Here is a 25534-nt window from a genome sequence, read left to right as displayed (position 1 = left end):
CCAAGGTTTTGTATCAATGTAAAAAAGTAAAAGCTTAACATTACATTCAGTAAATATTCATTACTCAAAGAAAAAAGTGTAGTTAACCATCATCATATTTCATCACAAATTGAAATCTATGCTATATTATAATAAGAATGGATCTCATTAGGAATGGATCTCATGGTGTATAGGATACATACAAAATCGATTAATTTAGAACTTGAAAATGGTTACTTTAAATAACTTAAGTCAACTAGCAGTTTTTGGATAAAAGGTAATTACGAAGTATAAACCTAAAATCCCAAAATATTTATGTAGGAATTCTGAATTTACTCTTTGCCTCTAATTAGGAGTTTAATGATAGGGTTTGGTACAATAATTGTATCTTACAATATTTAAGAACTCAAAACAAAACAAACCCTGATATGCAATATTCTGAATAAGCATCTAAATATAAAATATTTCTACATACTTGACAGTCTGGAGAAAAAGCTGTGAATTAGCAGCATCTAATCTTGCGATAAGACTTCTTTCCTGCTTGACAGGTGAAAAAAAAGCACTTGCACGTGCAGCTTAATTAATCATTGCACTTGACATCTCAATGATTTACAGTGAGGAGCAGGTGAGAACATACAAAACCAGAAAGGAACCCTTGATCTAAGTAGAACATTTCTAGGACACTAAGGTGACAAGTATATAGATTCTAGCAGTCATTTAAAAAAGGAAAGAGAAAGAAAGAAAGAAAGACTGTGCCACAAATTATTTGTTAGTAACAACAAAAGCTCAAATTAAATGGAAGAAAAAAAAGCTTTAACTACCAAGAATGTTTAATACTCTGCAATTATTTTTGCTAAAAAAAAAAAACCCCAAAATATATTTTTAAGCTTAAATACAATACCAATTTAGCAAATACTGAAAAAAATATATGACACCTCAGCATTTATAAAAGCTATTTAAAAGCCTTTCAACATGAAAAGAAAGCATCTTATAATGGCAGTCATCTAGAAATAACAGTGAAGAGTTTAGGTCCACAGGGTTGTTAGACAGCTATCTCTCAAAAAATTTAAGATTCAACACTTCCAAACTCTATTAATTACTACAGTCAAGCAAATCTAACCATACAAAAATCTGTTCTTGATTTTTAAAAGTTTGTATCAATCATCAAATTCAATATAAAGTAAACTAATATGCATCAGAAAAAAAAAATACGTACAGGGCCTGTCAACACAGAATACCAAAAAAAATCATCTTTCAGTATTCTAGGCCCGTGGATTTCTAAAAATAAATCATCTTAATTTTCTTAAAAGAATTTGGTCCTTGTGAAAAGCACCAGACTGATAGTCATGGGAACTAAAAATCTTCTATTTAACTGAAAAGAACAGGAGCAAGGGCAGTGCAGGCTTCAGTGCTAGCTTCCCTACAGTGGGCCTTAATCCTTTTCAGTGTTCACACCCTGGGGGTGAGAGGACAGGTTAGTGGTTCTTTACCAATGAATCCTCAGACCCGCAGCATAAGATGATCAACAAGAAATCTAATTTTATCATGGATTCTTAATTAAAAGGACCAAGACCACCAACTCACACCATGCAAGCAAAACAAGTTTTTAAGAGAATAATGTCACGCCATTAACCTGGTCTGGAAGGGGACAGCCCCAAGAACTGGACTCCCACCTATCTTCCTTATCACAGAGCTCACTTTTTTTCCCCACACATTTCTTCATTTCAACACCTTGCTAATTAGATTTTTCTCACATGTGAAGTAACTATAATATAGCCATTCAGCAATGTTAAAGTAAAAAATAACAGATTCAAAAACATTTCAATTTCTAAATAAAGTTACTTAATAAACAGACTTCTAAGTAACTAACAGTAATAGAAGGATAGAAACTTTGGCTTCTATTTCTATTGCCTTTGATTCCTTTTAATTTTTTGATAGAATTGTGGAAATAAGTGAAAACAGGAAAACCATAATAGATGTAAAATGGCCTGGATAATTCACAAAATGGCTAATTAAATAATGATTAATAAAAAATTTACATTAGGTATGCCATATTATCAACTTCCAAAGAGGCATCTCAAGTACACTTACAATAGTAAAATACCTATAAAGCACCTAGAAAAAGTTAAGTTAGCACAACTAAAAATTAGGGTTTCTTCAAGATTCAAATTTGACTTATTATGAAGCAGTTTTGCCATTTTTTCCAAATATCATTACTTTCTAAGGAATAAATTACTATTCCTTATAAGCAAATTACATGCCATTAGATATAGGAGTATTTCAGGGCAGCAAGGACTCATTTAGAAAACCCTGAGTGTATTATTCCTCTACTTTGTTACCACTATTACCTAATAGTATACTCATTACCAATGATTCACTTATCACAATCAACTGTTTGAAAAGTGGTTTTTCAAAAAGCGGTTTTCCAGAAGTTTAAAAAATCAATGGAAATCTCATGAATTTTAAAGTACTTCAAAGCCAAAGGAAAAAATGTTAAATGTGGAAGCTCTAACAAAAATTTCTCTGAATTTTTCCCAAGGAAACAGGCTTCTTATCAGCCTTGAAAACATAAAGATGTTAAAATATGTTAACAAGATGTATAAATAGAATATCTCACTAATAACTATAGAAGTTCAGCTATTTAAACTTAAAATACCTAACTCAATAAACTCAAACTTTATCTGAATGAGATTTATTCACAATATCACAATGTCAAAGAGCAATTTCAAATGCTCAATTTCTTCTTTAAAACATTTTAATTTTAAACTCCTAAATTTGTAATACATTAAGCTTTAACTACAACAATGCTTCAAATATATGCATAATCTCATTTTTTAAAGTATTTTAAGAATTTTCAAGTAAGAACTGTACAAATTGAAATTGCTAAAATAAGTGATACAACAATGTTTCTAGTTACGAGTCATTAGAAGGAAACCATATGACATTTTAAATGAATTATTTTAACAAGAGAAAATTACTTGAGTCACCTGTTTCTTCTGGATTAAAGTAAGTCTTACATTGCAGTGATGTGCAGAAAATTAAATGGCACACCTCGGTATTGCGACACATGAAAAATCTGGATTCAGCAAGAAGACAAACTAGAATATGATCAGATTCCTCAAAAGGATGTTTTAAAAAATTCCCTTCCTGTACTTAAAGGCTCCTTTTAAAAATTTTATGTGAACATTAACTTTTAAATAACCTAGATAAACTAAAATATCCACTAAAATATCATCAGAACAAGACTTTTAGTACTATTTGTAAAAAGTAGTATTTTGAGATGAAGATAAGCTAGGCAACTACAGATATTTTGTGTACCAATACTGTAACTATGGTAGCTTAAATTCAATTTCATCAAGAGTTTATGACGTAGGCTAGTGGTTTTTACCTTTTCTAGGTTACTCTACTTGGTGAATGATGAAAAAGGTATAAATACATAAAATGTTGCACATGATATTAAGGGAGTTATCTACTATCTCTGATAATACTTAAGTAAATACGGGTAACATCTCAAAAAACGAAAACTGCATTCATTGTGGGTCCGCTATACTCAAATAAATGGTTTTAAAAGCTAAAACTGAATTTTAACTGACATCAGAAGATTAGAAAAACTGTTCCTAAGACAACTGAATTTCACTAAGCTAATATAATCCAAGCATTACTATCAGGGATTTTTAAAAACTATGTAATTACGCAAGAATGAAACACTGGTTAGGACCAAGAGATGAGAGGAAAAGTCACTTGCTAAGTGGTTATAATGGACAACTAGAGAAACAAAAAGGATAAGGACTAGTATCTACTGAATTTCACATGCAACTAGGTGTCTTCCTTTGTTACCATATGTAATATTCACAAAGCATCCATAAGGCATCTTGATTTACCTTCATTTTACATATTAAAACTACAGCTTAAAGGGGTTAAGAAACTTAAAGTTACACTAGAAAAAGGCCAAGATATGAAACCAAGAGTATATGGGCTTCAATATGATGCTCTTTTCATTATACACCAGAGCTATGAATTTGTAAAGAATCTGTAGCTTGTCAAATAACACATCTACGACATGCAAAAAGTATCTAAACCACTAACGAGGCTATTGGCCTTGATCATCCAACTTACTCTAAAACTAAATTATTTCCACCTCTAATATTCTGTGATTCTAAGGTCTGAAAAATGCCCATTCAATTACTCTATTCCTCAGTCTCAATGAGATTCATCCAAAATGTGTTTTATTTTTTATACCTTGCCTCATGCAATAAAACATGACCTGAGGTATATTTCTATTTTATATATTAAGTACACAGCCTAACAGAATTTAAATGGTTTGCCCAAGGTCATACATACCATTCAGGGGAATGACAGGATTCCAGCTCAGATCTCCAAACTTTAAGGCCAATGGTTTTTGTTTGTTTGTTTTTAGATTTTATTTGTCAGAGAGAGAGAGAGAGAGAGAGAGAGCGAGCGCATGCACACTAGCAGGCTGCCCACTGAGCAAGGAGCCTAGTGCAGGACTCCAGGATCATGACCTGAGCAACAGACAGATGCTCAACCAACTGAACCACACAAGCATTCCTAAAGTCAATGTTCTTTCCATTTTGGATAACTATTTCTACTTGCATCTGAATTTTTTAAAATTTCAATAAAATGTAGAAACAAGATAAAAACAATCGTCTAATTCTTTTCTTTCAATCATGCAAAGAACAACATCATTCCTTATTATCAAGTAAAAGTAGCTGCAGACTTCTACACTCCATTACCAATAGAAATGAATAAATTGAAGAAGAAAAAAAAAGCACCATTATTTTTAAAACATCAGAAAATTCTGAAAACAACATGAAATACATGAATAAAATCCAGGGACGAAAAGAGCCATTCTTAATCATTTGATGATTACTGACCATTTTCTCTGTGTGTTGATTCTAGGGGTGGGCTGAGGATCTGACCTGGCAATAACCAGTGGGACTCAATAGGGGGAAAGGGAAATCAACAAAGCTTCTGCAGGTTGTGCATGCTGGCTCAATGGATTGGAAATCAGATGCGCCCTAAAATGCAAAGCCAGTTCTCCCTAGAAACATTACTGAGTTCTTGGCAGAATGGAAGGGTCAGGGACCAAGCCAGAAAGACAGAGAAAAATTACTCACAGTCTCCCAGGGCTTAGGACACAAAAATTCTGCTGGACAGAGAAGGATCTGCAGCAACCCAACATCTGATTGGTCTCTCCTTCAAGACACGTAAACCTGCAGGAGACTAAACGCTAACAAGCCAAATTCAAAATATCCTAAGGGTACAACTTTTAGGAGAAAAGGGAAGAGAAAAAGAGGAGAAAGACCTGCCAAACCTCAATCAAAAGTCTAAGGGCCATACCCAAGAAAAAGGGAAAAACCCAAAGGTGAACTGATTCCTACTAAACTTGTAACCTGTGCCAACCCAGCTCAGTCCCTGATTAGACCAAAGTGATCACTCTCCTCACCCTACCTGCCTATGAGAAAAGAGGAGACCCTTGACTGTGGAAGATTTCACCTGGAGCTTCTCATTTTGTGTATGATATCTAGCATAAAGTGAGAAATTCTGGAAGGCAGGAAAATGTGAAGAATAATCAAAAAGAAAAACACCACAGTTTAAACAGACCCATGAATAATCCAGGTATTGGTGTTAGCTGACAGAACTTTAAGTATGGTTAATATGCTCAATGAAGTAAAAGGAAAAGATGGACGAATATGTGTGAAAAGATTTCAAAGAGAACTGGACTCTCTAAAAACATCAAATGGACATTCTAAAACTAAAAAGTACAATGTCTGAAATTAAGAACTCACTGGATGGTTAACCTCAGACTGGACACGGAAGAAGGCAGGAAAAGCAAATTTTTTTTTACAAACCACACCAACACTATGTTCTAAATACTCAAAGAGGGTGCCTGGGTGGCTCAGTCATCGGGTGTCTGCCTTCAGTTGGGTCAGAATGCCAGGATCCTGGGATTGAGCCCACATCAGGCTCCATGCTCAGCAGGAAGCCCGCTTCTCCCTCTCCCTGCCACTCCCCCTGCTTGTGTTCCCTCTCTCGCTGTCAAATAAATAAAAAAAATCTTTTAAAAATGAGTGAGTGAATGAATGAATAAATGAATATTCAAAGAGAACTGAATGTCAGCCGGCTTTTGGCAAAAATACATTTTCTAAGTTGTTTAACATCTTTCTCTGAAGTCCCAGTGCCACCCCTGTACACTTAAGCCTTAAAATTTATACTTTTTTTTAGTATCTTCTTTTATGATGAGAATTTAGTAACATGCTTTTATTCCAGTTAAAAACTAATTATCAGTTGTTCACACTAGGGCCATAGTTTGTTTCATTTATGCAGGAATCAGTTTTCTAAGTTTCAGGCCTCAAGTATTCTTTAAAATGAAATAACAAGTATATTCCTCATAATGTGAAATCTTTTACATCCTTTTCCAAAGCTACTGAGCTAACGTTTCAAACAGATGACGCCGATTTCTTTATCCCGCACTTTAAAATATGGGAGATACTGAGGAAGGGGCAACAACCCAAACACCCAATACCTAGGGCTGGACAGAGAAAACACAACTCTGAGAGTCCCTGTTCTGCCTACATTGCATTAACTCATTATACTGTATCCCCAATCTCTCTAAAATATACAAATTTCAAGGAAGGATGTAATATTAGGGGGAAAAAACATGTATTACCAGAAAACATGTATACCTATTTGTTAGTAAGGGAGAACTTCATAAATAATTTTTCAAAGACAGGTATGTTGATTTTTATTTGTTCTTATAAAAGTAATATAAAACCAGAAGCACTGTATCAACTCTTAGTTGTCCAACTGGAAAGCTGTATAAAATTTAATTAAAATAGGGGTGCCTGGGTGTACTCAGTGGGTTAAGTTTCTGCCTTCGGCTCGGTCACGATCCCAGAGTCCTGAGATCGAGCCCCACATCGGGCTCTCTGCTCAACAGGGCCTGCTTCCCCCATCCCCTGCCCCCTGCCACCGCCTGCTTCTCTGCCTACTTGTGATGTCTCTGTCAAATAAATAAATAAAATCTTAAAAAAAAAAGTCCATCAAAATGTACTTCTCTCCTGTGTTCACTTTATCTGCTTTACAGCCTCCTTCCTTAACTGAGACTCTGTATTTTCAAGAAATAAGAAATTTATTTAAATATTAGAAAAAAAATTAATTGGAAAAATAAATTTGCTGGAAAACTATAGTATTATAAAAGCTGATATAAATGCTTGAACATTATTACCATTTATAAATCAACCGGATAAACTTAGGTAAATTTTTTTTGCCCGATAAATTAGGTAAGTTATACATTCTATGGATCTTAATTTCCTAACTTGTGAAATAATGATCTTCTAAGTTCCTTTTGAACCTCTAAAATCTCCCTGCTTCTCGGTATAAAATCAAATTATAATAAGTAATTTTTAAAAGCTTGATTTTTGTATTCTTATTAAGAATTAAAAAAGAAAAAAAAAAGAAAAAGTATGAGGTCTGGAGCTGTAAGCTAGTTGTGGCTTAGCTTTAGGACTGTGGGACTTCCAACAGATTGCTTAACTTCTGAGCCTCAGTTTTCTCATCCTTAAAGGAGAAATAATATGAGCATCTACTCTTGGAACTTGGGGAAAATTAAATGGCACGATGCAAGTAAACTGATTAAGCCAATCCCTGGCATACAGTGAGCATTCAATAATTATTAGATGTTATAATATTTGCCATATAGGACTGTGGTAAAGATTAAAAGAGGATAAATGGATTTTGCAATATATGTATACATCAGATCATCATGCTGTATACTTTAAATTTACACATGTCAACTGTATCTCAAAGCTAGATTAAAAAGAATGTATGGAATAGATCTTATGTTAAATGTTATCATACACACAAATACACACAAAAGAGGGAGGGAAGGCAGAAGTTATTAGAGGTGATGGTCAGTTCATGGTACTGTTTATGGTGACAATTTCACAGGTGTATACTTAGCTCCAATTTATCAAGTTGTATACATGATACATTTTATGTACATATTGTACATAAAATTGCTAACAGCAAATGTACAATACGGGTTTCCCCAGCTATCCAAGAGTGGTTTTTTGTTGTTTTTTGTTTTGTTTTGTTTTGTTTTTGTTTTTTGAGAGAAAGATCGAGAGCACACAGGAGCAGGAAGGGAGTGGGGCAGAGGGAGAGAGAAACTTAAGTAGCCCCCACACTTGGCACGGAGCCCAATGCAGGGCTTGATTTCATGACCCTGACGAACATGATCTGAGCCAAAATCAAGAGTCAGGCACTTAACCAAATGAGCCACCCAGTGACCCCTATCCAAGAGTGTTCTTAACAAAACCTTTCATAAACCAAAACAGCATGAAGAAGCAATTACAATTAATTTATTCAGAATTTTTTTTTAGCTTTCCCAGACCCAAAAAATAACCTCTTAGGCTTTTCTGATACCCCAGGACACATCTTGCTAACAAGTGTACAAAATAAATAAGAGATAAAACACAGATGTTCACAGACACAGTTCAAAGCTATGGTGGCTTGATACTGAGACGCCGAGTGTGTAGTTCCTGGGGACGGAGTATGGTGGGACCACTCTTGCTGCTCAAGGTGCATGCTGCCTCTTTAGCAGCTGGCTGCAAAACAAACACGACATGCTATTTTTGCTCTTTGCCTTTCTTCCTAAAAGCAAAAATCCTCTTTAGACTTACGTCAGTTAACAAAAACAGGTTTTAATAAAGGTCTTTTGTAAAACTGGAGTGGTCATAAAATGTGAACTTAAAGAAGCAGGGGATGCATATAATTATTTTTCTTTTTATTTGTTCCTTGGGGTCTATTAATTCCATTACATATCACTACAGATTTTATATTTTAGCAAAACATTTTCAGTTATGCATGTATCAGGAATTTAGCAAACAAAATGTTTGCTAGGGGCACCTGGGTGGCTCAGTGGGTTAAGCCACTGCCTTCAGCTCAGGTCATGATCTCAGGATCCTGGGATTGAGCCCCGCATCGGGCTCTCTGTTCAGCAGAGAGCCTGCTTCCCCCTCTCTCTCTGCCTGCTGCTCTGCCTACTTGTGATCTCTCTCTCTGTCAAAATAAATAAAATCTTTTTTAAAAAAAAGTTCAAATGAGTATCTGAGATGTAAGACAAGACTTCAAATATGTTTTGTGATTATAGATGGCCATTTCATATTTTTAGGCCCTAAAGACATATACTTATTGTCTTTATTATTACAGGTACTTCATGAAAAATATGACAAGTACTTACAAACTTAAATTACCTCTGCACTCAGCCAATTGTCCAAACAGACTACATGCCATCTGAGGAGAGCATTAATATACATCTTTCTAGCCCCAGCCCCTAGTGCAGTACTTTCATGTCATGAATGCTTCTATACAGCAATGTCCACAACAGCCAAACTATGGAAAGAACCCAAATGTCCATCAAGAGATGAATGGATAAAGAAGATGTGGTGTATATATACAATGGAATACTATGCAGCCATCAAAAAACACCCAAATCCTGGGGCACCTGGGTGGCTCAGTGGGTTGAGGCCTCTGCCTTTGGCTCGGGTCATGATCCCAGGGTCCTGGGATCGAGCCCCACATCAGGCTCTCTGCTCAGCAGGGAGCCTGCTTCCACCTCTCTCTCTGCCTGCCTCTCTGCCTACTTGTGATCTCTGCCTGTCAAATAAATAAATAAAATCTTTAAAAAAAACAAAACACCCAAATCCTGCCATTTGCAACGACATGGATGGAACTAGAGTGTATTATGCTAAGTGAAATAAGTCATTCAGAGAAGATGATTATCATATGATCTCTCTGATATGAGGAATTTGAGAGGCAGGGCAGGGGGTCATGGTGGGTAGTGAGGGGAAAAAAAAAATCAAAGAAGATGGGACCAGGGAGGGAAACAAACTGTAAGAGATTCTTAATCTCAGGAAACAAACTGAGGGCTGATGGAGGGTGTGGGGGGAGGGATAGAGTGGCTGAATTATGGACACTGGGGAGGGTACTGCTACAGTGAGTGCTGTGAATTGTGTAAGACTGATGATTCATAGACCTGTACCCCTGAAGCAAATAATGCATTATATGTTAATAAAATATAAAATTTTAAAAATGCTTCTATAAAAAGAGAACATTCGGACTTTCATTTTCTGCAAAAATACCGCAACAGGTACCAGATTTACCGTCTGACCTGACACGATAAAAAAGGGTGGGGAGGCAAAACATAAGAAACTCTTTCAAAGACAATGGACAACAGACAACAAAAGACAGATTCCTGAGAGATCAGGAAAAAACGAGATAGGACCCATGATTTCCCAAGCTTATTGATATAAGAGAGCTTCCAGGCCACATCAAATGCAGCCCAAAGCCTGCATAGGGGACTCCCTATGTCAAGGAAACAAAGCTGAGAGTCTGAGACCAGGGCAGCTAGAAGCCACAGAAGAGTACCAGAGAAGAGAGTGATATCCAGAGAATGAACTCCAAAGACATGCAGGCAGTCCCAATGAGTATTAAGGTGAGTACTGAGCAAGACACTACCAGAGAAGGAACAAAAAGGAACCATGACAAAGGACTAGAGGTAACAATCTCCAAAGCTTACCAAGATCCAGCAAAATCGTCTCACCTATCAGTCACACTAGAAAATGTCACAATTCATAGACGATTAAGATGACTATCAGGATAGGGGCGCCTGCGTGGCTCAGTCATTTGAGTAGACTCTTCATTTCACCTCAGGTCATGGTCTCAGGGTCGTGAGATTGGCCCGACATTGAGCCTGACATTGGGCTTCATGCTCAGTGGGGAGTCTAATCATCCCCTCCCCAACCACCACCCGTTTGCACTCTCTCTCTAATAAATAAAATCTTTTAAAAATTAAAAAAAAGAAGAAGAAGAAGAAGAAGAAAGAAGAAGGAAGAAGAAGGAAGGAGGAAGAGGAGGAGAAGAAGGAGGAGAAGGAGGAGGAGAAGAAGAAGAAGAAGGAGGAGGAGGAGGAGAAGAAGAAGGAGGAGGAGGAGGAGAAGAAGAAGAAGGAGGAGGAGGAGGAGAAGAAGAAGGAGGAGAAGAAGAAGAAGAAGAAGGAGAAGGAGGAGAAGAAGAAGAAGAAGAAGAAGAATAAAAGTATCTAAGATAGTCTTGCCTCACTGGTGGGGAATAATTAGCCCTAGACTAAACCCTGCTTTGGTTACCCCAAGAAGTTCAACACAGAGGGAAGCCTGGGTGACACAGTTGCTAAGTGACTGACTTTTGATTTCAGCTCAGGTCATCATCTCAGGGCCTTGAGACCGACCTGTCTTGGGCTCCACACTGGGCATGAAGCCTACTTAAGATCTTCCCTCTCACTCTCCCTCTGCCCTTCCCTACCACTCTCTAAAAAAAATAAGATAAAATAATAGGGCACCTGGGTGGCTCAGCTAGTTAAGAGTATGCCTTCACCTCAGGTCATGGTCTCAGGGTCCTGGGACTGAGCCCCATCCATGTTGGGCTCCCCACTCAGCAGAGAACCTGCTTCTCTCTGTCCTCCCTACTGGTGCTCTCTTTCACTGTCTCTCTCAAATAAATAATCTTTAAAACAACTTCATAAAATATATATATATAATAAAAAGAAGTTAAACATACAAGTACCTTATGATCCCACACTTCTTGGTATATACCCAAAAGAACTGGAAACAAGTATCAAATACATGTTCACTCACGTTCATAGAAGCACTAATCACTTTTGGGTGATAGTAGTCTAAATGTCCATTAATGGGATGAATGGATAAACTAATCAAGGTGTATGTATGTATGTGTGTGTGTATATATATACACACACACACACACACAATGGAATATTATTTAGCCATAAAAAAGAATAAAGTATTGACACATGGATGAACCTCAAAAACATTATCCTAAGTAAAAGAAGAGAGCCACAAAACGTCATACATTTCCATTTATAGGAAATATCCAGAATGGATAAATCCATAGAGACAAAACACAGAATGATGGTTGCCAGGACTGGAGGGAGAAGGCAATGAAGAGAAATTGCTTAAAGGATAAGGAGTTCTACTTTGGAGTGATGGAAGTGCTTTGGAACTAGGTAGAGATGATAATTATACAATATTGTGAATGTACTAAATGCTACTCAATCATCCACTTTATAATGGTTAATTTATGTTATGTGAATTTCACCTCAATAAATTATTACTTAGAAAAATATAAAGGCAGAAAACAAGAATGGAAACTAAAAAATTCATGTAGAAAAAAAAACAAATAGTAAAATGAAATTTTTTTTTTTAAAGATTTTATTTGCTTATTTGACAGACAGAAATCACAAGTAGGCAGAGAGGCAGACAGAGAGAGAGAGAGGAAGCTCTCTGCTGAGCAGAGAGCCCGATGCGGGGCTCAATCCCAGGACCCTAGGATCATGACCTGAGCCGAAGGCAGAGGCTTAACCCACTGAGCCACCCAGGTGCCCCAGTAAAATGAAATTTTAAATTGGCCTTATCACTAGTCACAATAAATGTAAATGGTCCAAAATCCCTAAAAGGCAGAGACTGACAGATTGAATAAAAAAGCAAGAATCAACACTGCCCACAAGATTTAAGTTGGCTCCATGTTCAGTGTTGAGTCCAAAACCAGGCTTGAAGTCACAACCCTGAGATCAAGACCTGAGCTGATGCTTAACCTACTCAGCCACCCAAGCACCAGAAGAAATGAACTTCATTTATTTTTTTAAAGATTTTATTTATTTATTTGAGAGAGAGAGAGCACAAAGAGAGAATGAGAGGGAGAAGCAGACTCCCCGCTGAGCAGAGAGCCTGATGTGGGACTCAATCCCAAGACCCTGAGATCATGACCTGAGCTGAAGGCAGATGCTTAACCAACTGAGCCACCCAGGCACCCAAGAAATGAACTTTAAATAGGGGGCACAAATAAGTTAGAAGCAAAAAAATTGAAAAAATATATGCCACACGAATATTAATAAAAAGAAAGTAGAAATGGCTAAATTAATGTCAACGTAGTTTTTAAAAAAAAATACTGTAGAGAAGGTCAATTTCATGATGATAAAGAGGTCAAACCACAAAGTAGATACAAAACCTGAAAGTTTATGTACCTAATTACAGTGTCACAATACATAAAGCAAAAACTATAATAGATAAATCCACAATCACATATAGTCAGAGATTTTAATACTACTCTCTTCTTTACTGACAGAATAGTCAGAAAATCAGTGAGAATACAGATGATCTAAATATATCAACAAACTTAACTGACATTTCTAAAACACTCTCTAGTAAAAAATGAACACATATTCTTTTCAAGTGCAAAATAATCAATTAATTTATCAAGATAGCTCATATTTTGGAATAAAACAATCCTTAATAAATTTATAAGGATTCAAAACAAAGTGTTACCTAACCAAACTGTTAATTTTTAATTTACAAACTAAATTAAAAATCAGTAACAAAAAGATCTCTATGAAGTCCCCTAAATATCTAAAGCCTCAATAAAATATTTCTAAATAATGCAATGGTCAAAGAAGAAATCAAAAGAGAAGTATAAAAGTAAAATGAACTCAATGAAAATTAAAACACAACATGTGAAAATTTGGGCAATACAATGAATGCAGTAATGAGGAAGGAAATTTATAATACTAAACACCAGAAGAAAAGTCTTAGAAACTAATTAGAAAACTAATAACCTTTCTTAAGAAACTAGAAAAAAAAATTAAACTCAAAGTAAGAAGAAATAATAAAGTCAAACTAAAAACCAATGAAATATAAAACAGAATCAAAAGAATAGACAATGAAACCAAAAACTGGTCTCTGAGTCAATTAATAAAAAATTGATAAACCTCTAGCCAAACTGGCCAGGAAAAAAAAAAAAAAAAAGAGAGACAAGGGATAAATTAACAATTTTAGGAATAAGTAATGATCACTAGAGATTTTACAAAAGGTTAAAAAGGTAATTAGTAAATATTATGCCTATTATAAACAACTTATTTGTGGAGCATAACAAATTATTTGTTATTTGTGGAGCAAAACAAATAACATGGAGGACATGGGGAGATGGAGAGGAGAAGGGAGTTGAGGGAAATTGGAAGGGGAGATGAACATGAGAGACTATCGACTCTGAAAAACAACCTAAGGGTTTTGAAGGGGCGGGGGGTGGGAGGTTGGGGAACCAAGTGGAGGGTAATAGAGAGGGCACGTATTGCATGGAGCACTGGGTGGGTGCAAAAACAATGAATACTGTTACACTGAAAAGAAATTAAAAAGAAAAAAAGCTAAGCTAGAAAAAAAAAATAAACAAACAACTATGATAAAATGGACAGTTCCCTTGAGAAACAGAAACCATGAAGCTTAACCAAGGTAAAACAGATGTCCGGAAAAGTCCCATATCTATTAAAGAAACTGAATTTGTAGCTTAAACTCTTTCAACAAAAAAACTCCCAGGCCCAAATGGTTTCATCAGTGAATTCTTCCAAAATTTAAGGATGAAACAATGCATATTCTGCACAAACTCTTCCAGGAAAATGAAGAGGAAAGAACACTTCCCATGGGACTTATTTTATGAGGCTATCATTACCCTGATGGTGAAATCAGATACTACAGGAAAAGACTACAGGAAAATATCCTTCATGATCATAGGTATAAATTTTTTTTAATTAACTGATTTATTTAAAGTAGGCTCCACACCAATGTGAGGCTTGTACTCATGACCCTGAGATCAAGAGTTACACACTCTACCAACTGAGCCAGCCAGGAGCCCAGATGTAAAACTTCTAAACAAAGTTGTATTCTATCAAATCCAGAAGAAATATAAAAAGAAATAGATATAACCAACCAAGTGCGGTTCATTCCAGGAATATAAGGTTGGTTTAACATCAATAAATATAATTCAACATATTTCTAATCTAAAAATCTTCCTAAAGAGAAAAAGGCATTTGACAAAATCCAACATGTGTTCCGGATAAAAACTTTCTGCAAATTAGTACAGTAAAACTTCCTCAAGCTGATAAGAAAAAACATTTACAAAAGCCCTACAATTGGGGCACCTGGGTGGCTCAGTTAATTAAACATCTGCCTTGGGCTCAGGTCATGATCCCAGAGTCCTGGGATCCAGTCCCACCTGGGGCTCCCTGCTCAGTGGGATCTGCTTCACCTTCTCCCTCTGCCCCTTCCCTCTGCTTGTGTGCACTCTTTCTCAAATAAATTAATAAAATCATTAAATTTTTTAAAACCCCACAGGTCATGATCCCAGGATCCTGGGATCGAGCCCCATATCGGGCTCTCTGCTCTGCAGGGAGCCTGCTTCCTCCTCTCTCTCTGTCTGCCTCTCTGCCTACTTGTGATCTCTGTCTGTCAAGTAAATAAATAATATCTTTAAAACAAAACAAAACAAACCCCCTACAATTAAGATCTGAAATGAAGAAAGTGTAAATTCATTTCTTCTAGATCAGGAGCAAAGTAAGAATATCTGTTCTCACTACTTCTAATCAATGTTTTTCTGGAGATTCTAGTCACTGCAATAAAGAAAAGCAACAAAAAGCATCTATATTACAAAGAAAAGCAATACTGTCCTCATTGCAGATGATATGATTGTCTATAAAGAAATTCAATACTCCACAAATAAGTTAATGGAAAAGGTGCATTTAGCAAAACTAAACACTTGGCAAGAAAAAAATAACTAAAATTTTAACAATATACACTACACAATTTCAGACTTCAAGTCATATTACAAAGCTGTAGTGATCAAGACAGTGTGGTACTGGCTCAAAACAACACGCAGATCAAAGGAAGAGAAGAGAATATCCAGAAATAAACCTACTATTATATGGTCAATTAATCTTCAATAAAGAAGAAAACGATATACAATGGAAAAAAGACAGTCTTTTCAACAAATGGTGTTGGAAAACTGGATGGCTACATGCAAAAGAATGAAACTACCACTTTCTTCTACCATACACAAAAATATAAACTTGAAATGGATTAAAGACCTAAATATAAGACCTGAAACCATAAAAATCCTAGAAGAGAGCAAAGGAAGCAATTTCTCTGACACTGCCTATAGCAACATTTTTCTATTTACATCTTTTTTTTTTTTAAAGATTTATTTATTTGACAGAGAGAAATCACAAGAGAGGCAGGCAGAGAGAGAGGAAGGGAAGCAGGTTCTCCGCTGAGCAGAGAGCCCGATGCGGGACTCGATCCCAGGACCCCGAGATCATGACCCGAGCTGAAGGCAGTGGCCCAACCCACTGAGCCACCCAGGTGCCCCTCTATTTACATCTTCTGAGGCAAGGGAAATAAAAGCAAAAATAAACTATTGGGACTACATTAACATAAAAAGCTTCTGTGCAGTGAAGGAAACAATCAACAAAACTAATACGCAACATACTAACATACTAAATGGGAGAAGATATTTGCACATGACATATTCAATAAAGGGATAATATCCAACATATATCAAAAACATAAACAATTCAATACTCAAAAAACAAATACTCCAATTAAAAAATGGGCAGAAGACATGAACAGACATTTCTCCAAAGAATACATACACAGAGATGGCCAACAGACACATGAAAAAAGATACTTATCACCACTGAAACTAATAAATACTATATACTAACTACACTGGAATTAAAACTTAATGTAAAAATTTAAAAATAGGGTTGCCTGGGTGGCTTATAAAGTTGGTTAAGCATCTGACTTCAGCTAAAAAGGTCATGATCCCAGGGTTCTGGGTTTGAGTCCCACATCAGGCTCCCTGCTCAACTGGGAACCTACGTCTCCCTTTCCCTCTGCCTGCCACTCCCCCTGCTTCTGCTCTCTCCCACTCTCTGTCAAGATAAATAAGTAAAATCTTTTTTAAAAAATTTAAAAATGAATAAAAAATGAAAATACATACCATTTGAAAGAGCATAAAAATAATACTTGAGTGTAAATCTATACAAGATATGCAAGACATGTCCACTCAAAACTTAAAACATTGCTCAGAAAAAAATGTTAAAGACAAGTAAATTGAGTGAGACTCTGTTTCCTGGTCAAAAGACTAAATATTTTTAAGTTATCAGTCTCTCAAAATTGATGCATGATTCAATGCAATCCAAACTAAAACTCCAACAGGATTTCCTTTGTAGAAACTGACAAGCTGATTCTAGATTTTTTTTTTTTTTTTTTTTTTATTTGACAGAGAGAGGTCACAAGTAGGCAGAGAGGCAGGCAGAGAGAGAGAGGGAGAAACAGGCTCCCCACTGAGCAGAGAGCCCGACGCGGGGCTCGATCCCAGGACCCTGAGATCATGACCTGAGCCGAAGGCAGAGGCTCAAACCACTGAGCCACCCAGGCGCCCCTGATTCTAAAATCCATATGGAATACAAACGATGTAAAAAGCAAAACAACTGAAAAGGGAGGACAAAGTTGGGGAACTAACACTACCCAATTACAAGATGTAATTATAAAGCTACAAGTCAAGAGACAGTGTGGTATTGGCATCAAAATAAACAAACACATCAAAAGAACAGAACAGAGCTAAGAAATATATATATATATATATATATATATATATATAACATTTTGCAACAGAAGTACAAAGGCAAGTCAGTGGAGAAAGACTAGCCTTTATAACAAATGTCAATGAACAACTACATTTCTTTTTTTTTTTTTTAATATTTTATTTATTTGACAGAGAGAAATCACAACTAGGCAGAGAGGCAGGCAGAGAGAGAGGAGGAAGCAGGCTCTCCGCAGAGCAGAGAGCCCGATGTGGGGCTCAATTCCAGGACCCTGAGATCATGACCTGAGCCGAAGGCAGAGGCTTTAACCCTCTGAGAGAATGAATCCGGCTCTCTGTTCAGCAGGGAGCCTGTTTCCCCCTCCCTCCCTCTGCCTGCCTCTGTGTCTACTTGTAATCTATCATCTATCATCTGCTGCTGGTAGAAATGTAAAGTAATACCACCACTTTGGCAAATAGTTTCTCAGTTCCTTAAAAAGTTAAACACATATACACTACAGGATCAAGTTTCTCTATTCCTAGAAATTTTTACTCAAGAGGAAAGTATATGTTTACAAAAATACTTGAACAAGAATTGTCACAGCAGCTTTATTTATAAAGATGAAAACTGGAAACACATACGGCAATCCAGGAAATAAATGTGGTATATCCACACAATAAAACATTACTCAGCATTAAAGGGAAGGAAATATCATTGATTTAACAACATGGATGAATCTCAAAATAATTATGAATGAAAGAAACAAAAAAGAATACATACTGAACAGTTGCTTTTATATAAAACTCTAGAAAACGCAAAATAATCCATACTGCCAGAAAACAGAACAGCAGTTGCCGAGAAGAGGTTGGGAGGAGGGATTGGAATTACTAAAACTCAAGGAAACTTTTGGTGGTGAAGAAGATGTTCCCTATTTTGATGTATACATGTGTATGGGTGTTAATTATAAGACAAAACTCATCAAATGGTACACTTTAAATATGTGCAGTATACTGTGTGTGAATTACATCTCAATAAAGCTGCAGAAATAAAAACAAAAACTGTAAAGACATCATTAACAAAATACACTATATTTGAGGCCATAAAATGAAACAACACATTTTAAAAAATGATATCAGACAAAGTATACTCCCTGACAACAGAATTAAACTAGAAATCAGTAACACAAAGGTGTCTGGAAAATTCCTAAATATTTAGAGGTTAAATAACACACTTCTTAATAACACATAATCAAGAGGAAGTCTCAGGGAAAATCATAACATGTTTTGAACTGAATGAAAGTAAAATATGGAATGTAGTCAAAGCAGTGCTTTAGAGAAAAATTTTAGCTTTATATGCTTATATCAGCATATAAAAAAGAAAACTCTCACATCAATATCCTCTGCATTGAGTTTAAGAAACTAAAATACAGTAAATGAAATCCAAAACAAGAAGAAGAAATAATAAAAAGAAGAGCAAAAATCAATTAAGTTGAAAACAGAAAATCAACAGAGAAAATCAGGACTGAAGCAGAGTCCACTCTCATCATTCCTATTCAACATTTTACTGGAAGTCTTGCCCAGTGGAAAAAAAAAGAGAAAAATAAATAAAAGGTATGCAGATTAAAAACTAAGAAATAAAACTATCACTATTCTCAGACAACACGGTTATTATTTAGATAGAAAATCCTGTGGCATCTACAAAAGCATTCTGGAATTTAATTAAGTGAATTTGGAAAGGTCACAGAACACAAAGTTCATATGTAAAAATCAATTGTACTTGTTATGTACTAGCAATGAACTGGAAATCAAAATTTAAAAAAATACCATTACCATTAACAAAAGCCCTAAGCACAAAGAAATACATACATATAAAGCTAACAAAATATGTGCATGATCTGTATCCTACATGAAATACAAAACACTGATGAAAAAAATTAAAAAAACCTAAATAACTGAAGAGATATGCCATGTGGAAGTCTTGTTAAGATGTCAATTTTCCTGAAAACTGGTCTGTGATTCAATCCTAATCAAAAAAAATTTTTAGACATAGTACTGGCGTGCTGATTCTAAATTTACATGGAAAGGCAAACAAATTAGAATAGACAAAACAATCCTGAAAAATAAGAACAAGTTTGGAATACACCCTATGTGTTTTTAAGACCTACTATATAGCTACAGTAAAGACGACCATATGGTATTAAAATCAAGAGAGACACATGGAGATCAATAGAACAGAGTTCAGAAATAGATCTCCATAAATATGGTTGACTGACTTTTGTCAACGTCCAATGGCAATTTAATGAGGGAAGAAAGCAGTCTTTTCAACACATGGTGCTAAATAACCCATAGTCATCTGCAGAAAAAATGAACTCTAACTTGTGCCTTGCAAGTATACAAAAACTGACTCAAAATGGGTCACAGAGCTCAAAGTAAAATGCAGAAGACATCATAGGAGAAAAAGTCTATGACCTTGGTTTAGGCAAAGAATCCTTAGATACAACACCAAACATAGAATCTATTTTTTTAGGGGCGCCTGGGTGGCTCAGTGGGTTAGGCCTCTGCCTTCGGCTCGGGTCATGATCTCAGGGTCCTGGGATCGAGCCCCACATCGGGCTCTCTGCTCAGCAGGGAGCCTGCTTCCCTTCCTCTCTCTCCTCCTGCCTCTCTGCCTACTTGTGATTTCTGTCAAATAAATAAATAAAATCTTAAAAAAAAAAAAGAATCTATTTTTTTAAAACTGATAAATCACACCTCATCAAAATCAAACTGTGCTCGGCCAAAGACATTACGAGAATAAGAAGACAAGCTACAGATTGGAAAAATATACTTGGTTATATACCTGACAACAGATTTATATTCAGAACATGAAAAGAACTCTCAAAACTCAACAGTAAGAAATAACTATTTTAAATGGGCAAAATAGGGGCGCCTGGGTGACTCAGTCAGCTAGGCATCTGCCTTCAGCCCAGGTCATGTTCTTGGGATGCTGGGATTGAGCCCCGTCTCAGGCTCTGCTTGGCAGGGAGCCTGCTTCTCCCTCTCCCTGCTTGCCACTCCCCTGCTTGTGCTCTCTCTTTCTGTCAAATAAATAAAATCTTTTTTAAAAATGGGAAAGTATTTGAATAAACACTTTAACAAAGAGGTTTACAAATGGCAAGGTGCTCAGTACCATTAGTCATGAGGGTAATGTAAATTAAAACCAGGATGAGATGCCACCAAATCTATCAGAATGACTAAAATTCCTTAAACTAACAATACCAAGTCCTGGCAAAGATGCTAAACAACTGGCACTCTCATACACTGTTGGCTGGAATGTAAAATGGGAGAGTCACTTGGGAAAATAATTTGTAATTTCTTAGAAAATTAACCATACAGTTACTATAAGATCCAAAAACCTGACTCCTAAAAGCAAAAAAACTTATGTTCACAGAAAAACATACATGTGAACATTTATAGCACCTTTTTTTTTTTTTTTAAAGATTTTATTTGACACAGAGAGAGAGCAAGTACAAGTAGGGGGAGCAGCAGGCAGAGAGAGAGAGGGAAATGCAGGCCCCCCAGCTGAGCAGGGAGCTCGATGCGGGGCTCGGTCCCAGGACCCTGGGACCACAACCTGAGGTAAAGGCAGATCCCTAACAACTGAGCCATACAGGTGCCCCCTTTATAGCATCTTTATTCAAAGATTATTATTATTATAGCCCCATTTATACCATTTTTATTCAAAATCACAAAACTGGGAACCACCCAATGTCCTTCAGTTGGTGAGTAGATAAACAAGTTATAATACATCCATACAATGGAATACTACTCAGACCAAAAAATAAATAAATAAACTATTGATACATGCAACAAAATAGATGAATCTCAAATGCACTAGCTAGATTAAAAAAAAAGCTAGATTCAAAAGGCTACATATACTGTATAATTCCATCTATATAACAAACTAGAAAAGGCAAAACTGTAGGGAAAACAAATAGATCAGTGGTTCTCAGGGTTTAAGAGCTGAAAAGGGTACAGTACAAGGAAGTTTTTATGGAGAGAATAGTAATACATCTTGGTTGTGGTTTTACACAACGATATGCATTTTTCAAAAAGCATAAAATTATATACCAAAAAGTGGATTTTGCTTTATGGTAAGTAATTTTCAAAAATAGGTTATGGCAATTTTTTTTAAAAAGGAAAGGTAATTTGGAAGGAACAATAATAATAATACAGATTTAAAAACAATGTCTCCAGAACAAGGTCAGTTCATAAAAAGGGACACTCAGTTGGGAGATGGATTTCAAAATTAAGGCAGAAATCTAGTTACCCAAATTCCTGAAAAATGTCATGAAGGTGAAAATGCTGACCTGCATATAAAGTATGCTTTCGGTCCTCATTTGTCTTAAGAATCTGAGACAATTCTAACCATACTCCACATCACAAATGAGGACAAAGGAACAGTTTAGAGGCTAATGATCAGGCAGGGTTTTAGCCTTTATTTATACCAGTACCTCTCAACATGCAATACCTAGATAAAATTCTAGGAATCTATGAAAGTGGATGAAACAAAAATTCATCTTTATTTTCACTAACCTCTAACTGGAATGTGGTACAGTTTCCTTAGGTTATGAATGTATGCAGCTAACTGTGGTAGAATAAACAGGACCTCTATCTCCATCACTCATAGAAATCAGATTTTTCCTATCCCATCATATTACCATAGATTCTCTGCTCTCTTATCTTGTATGCAATAATAAACATTTATAAATAATATATTTGAGGGGTCTTATTTTTAAGATTTTATTTATTTGAGAGAAAGCAAGAAAGGGAGAGAGAGCACAGAGGGAAAGGGAGAAGCAAACTCCTTGCTAAGCAGGGAGCCACAGGTGGGGCTCGATCCCAGGACTCTAAGATCATGTCAAGCTGAAGGCAGATACTTAACCGACTGAGCCACTCAGGTGCCCCTAATTGAGGGGGTTTTAGTACTTTGATTAACTTTATTTCATGTAACTGGTCCCTTTATAATCTTGTGGATTTCATTTAATACATTTAAAATACATTCAACATTTTGGGGCACCTGGATGGCTCATGAGACCCATGGTCTCAGGGTCCTGGGATTGAGCCCCACATCGGGCTCTCCTCTCAGCTCAGTGGTGAGCATGCTTCCCCCTCTCTCTCTGCCTGCCTCTGCCTACTTGTGATCTCTCTGCCAAATAAATAAAATCTTTAAAAAAAATAAATAAAATACATTAAACCTTTAAAAATACAAATAAAACATTATATAAGATAGGGTTCATAGGCGTCCCTCAAACACCAAAAGGATCCATGACAAATAAACAGTTAAAAATCCCTGCTCTAAATTATCCTGCTCCCACTGTACACAGCACCACTTTTTTCAGGGTCTCTAACACCTTCATACATACATGAAATGTCACTCTCTCCATGGGTATATGATAGTTTACACCCAAGTCACGGAAATGCACAGCTTTTTATTTAAAACTTTTTACAGTAATCATATTTGTTTGCACTCACTAGATAGTAAAGTCCATATAAATTTCAATTATATACATACAAAGAGAGACCTTAGACTGAATACTACACTGTTAAATGAAATGTGCTTTCCGAAACTAGAGAATAGCCTAAAAAAATCAATCTATCCTACGATTCAAATAAAAAGGAATTTAATGAAATCATCTGAAAAATGATCTTATGTTGCTGAAAATGCGTACAGAGGAATAGAAAGTTAAGTTTTGTTTTCTAAATTCTATGTTGTGCATATATTGCAATGTCTTGTTTTCTCATTTAGAAAGTGAAAAACAGGGGCATCTGGCTGGCTCAGTAGGTTAAGCATCAGACTCTTGATTTCAACCCAGGTGGTGATCTCAGGGTTGTGGAATCAAGCCCCATGCTGGGCTTTGCCCTTGGCAGGGAGTTTGCTTGAGATTCTTTCTCTCTCTCTACCCTTCCCCCTGCTAGCTCTCTAAATAAACAAATACATAAATCTTCAAACAAAAAAAAAAAAAAAAGGATCTCAAAACCTCAAAAAAAACTAGATCACACAGATTTCTAAAATAAGATTCTTATGATTCCTTGGGTTAAGTAATAGCAAACTACCAACCAAGTGAGATACAGAAGTCACTTCTTTCTTTTTTTTTTTTTTTTTAAGATTTTATCTATTTTCTTGAGAGAGAGAGAGAGCACAAGGAGAGAGCAGAGGCACAAGGAGAGGGAGAAGCAAGCTCCCCGCTGAGCAGGGAGCCCAACTCAGGGTTCGCTCGCAGAACCCCAAGATCATGACCTGAGCCGAAGGCAGATGCTTAACCAACTGAGCCACCTAGGCACCCTAAGACAATAGTCATTTAAACAATGAAAACGCCCTAACAGTAGGAGGGAGTGAGAGGATCTAAACTCCAAGAGCGGCAAATTTCAAGGGACAACTGAAAACTTAAAAAAAAAAAAAAAATTTGTGGTCTGAAGATGATGTGGTCAGAAATATGGAGGAAAAAAGAAATATTTTTGGAGAAAAAAATAAATATTGTAAATATTACAAAATTAATCCTATTACAAAGGCATTATCTCCTTATCTATAAAATGTATTAGTGAAATTTTTTCAGAAGGAATACACTACTTATAGAAATCAAGAGTTTGTTTTTCCATATTTCCTATCATTATTTGATGATAAAATGAAATGTAGCCTCACAAATCATTCATTTTCAGTAGTATTTCATTTTTATACATACGGTTACCATAATTTTTTAAAACTTTAACAAAAATGTAATGGTTCCATCTATAACAATTTGCCATATCTTTACCCATATCTTAGAAATTTTTTATTATAAGGACTCAAAATTATGACTCTTTAGATAATTTTTTCTGATTACAGAATCATTATGTACTCATCTCAGAAAATTTGTAAAATACAAAAGAAAAAATTTCTTAAAAAGAAACCAGAATTCCCCATAATCTTACAAACTAGAAATAAACATTGTAACCATGTTATTTCTTCTATGGGTACTACCATGAATATTAGTAATAATGCTATTAGTATTATCTATTAGATACTTTGAGGTATTTTGCTAATAGCTTTACATACACTACTTCATTTTATACTTAAAACAATCCTATTCAAGCAGGTGGGCGAATACTGCCATTTTACAGATAAGTTAACTAGAGATTAAAGAGGTTAGAAAACCTGCTTGGAGTCACAGAGAGAACAGGTAGATCTGAACCCAGCATTCTCAAACACTATGCTATGTACCACCATGAATGTATACAGAGAGAGAATGCTGTATTCTCTTCTACTCTTACATAGCTTCCTAGGTCATAAAAATTATGAATGAAATTTATAATTAAATTTAATAAAACAGCATGTGGACATACCATAATTTACTTTATCACTCCTCTACAGGATCAGACCATTTTTTATAGTATTCAGCATGGTATGACTCGTTCAATACAGAAAAATAAAAACTAGATGAATGCAAGACTTGCTTGTCGACTTCTAAATTTAAATTAAAATATATTAATTCAACTTACTCTTTTACTGAGGCAAATAACTGGCCACATACTGCAACCTAATGTGCAGCAGCAACAAAGGCAGCCACAAAGTAGCCAACGTACATTAACAGGAAGGTTCTTCTTAAGACAACTGTTAACTCTGTTGATGCTGGCTTTAAATTCTTCGGGAGCTACCTAAAGAAAAATTTTAAGAAATAACAACACTGCAATATTAATGTCAATAAGCATGTCTCATTAACATAACTGTTTTTATAATTTGTTAGGAAAAGACTTTACTTTTGAAGTATATAAATAGTACCTAAGTAAATGATAGACACTCACTTTTCCAGTTAATGAAGAAGGGAATTCTGATTCAAATTTGTTGCTCAGTCCAAATCTATTTTTAAAAGAAGAAGAAAAATATGTCATTACACGTCATTGTTGAAAAAAAGTCATCTAACTTAATCAAAGGTCAAGTAAACAGATGCAACTTGATACACAGAGTAACAATGGAAGTTTGAAACACAAAAACACTGTAATCTGCAATGTATGAAACGTAACAAGCAATTTTAGCAGCTGAATAAAAACTTTT

The 25534-nt window shown here is 35.7% G+C and overlaps 1 protein-coding gene across 2 annotated transcripts in view; it reads right to left on the bottom strand.

Annotated features, from left to right (window-relative positions):
- CHIC2 (cysteine rich hydrophobic domain 2) overlaps nt 1–25534 on the bottom strand; it is a 69716-nt gene that overhangs the window by 18921 nt on the left and 25261 nt on the right. For both annotated transcript variants that reach the window (XM_045998353.1, XM_045998354.1), the window contains exons 2-3: nt 25285–25339; nt 24982–25137 (exon numbers count right to left, since the gene is read on the bottom strand). In XM_045998353.1, coding sequence (XP_045854309.1) covers nt 24982–25137; nt 25285–25339 — 211 coding nt within the window. The remainder of the gene's footprint in view (nt 1–24981; nt 25138–25284; nt 25340–25534) is intronic.

This window comes from Meles meles, chromosome 2 (assembly GCF_922984935.1).
Source record: "Meles meles chromosome 2, mMelMel3.1 paternal haplotype, whole genome shotgun sequence".
NCBI classification, from domain to species: domain Eukaryota; kingdom Metazoa; phylum Chordata; class Mammalia; order Carnivora; family Mustelidae; genus Meles; species Meles meles.
The sequence above is the reverse complement of the archived record's forward strand: the minus strand, read 5'-3'. Positions and strand labels throughout refer to the sequence as shown.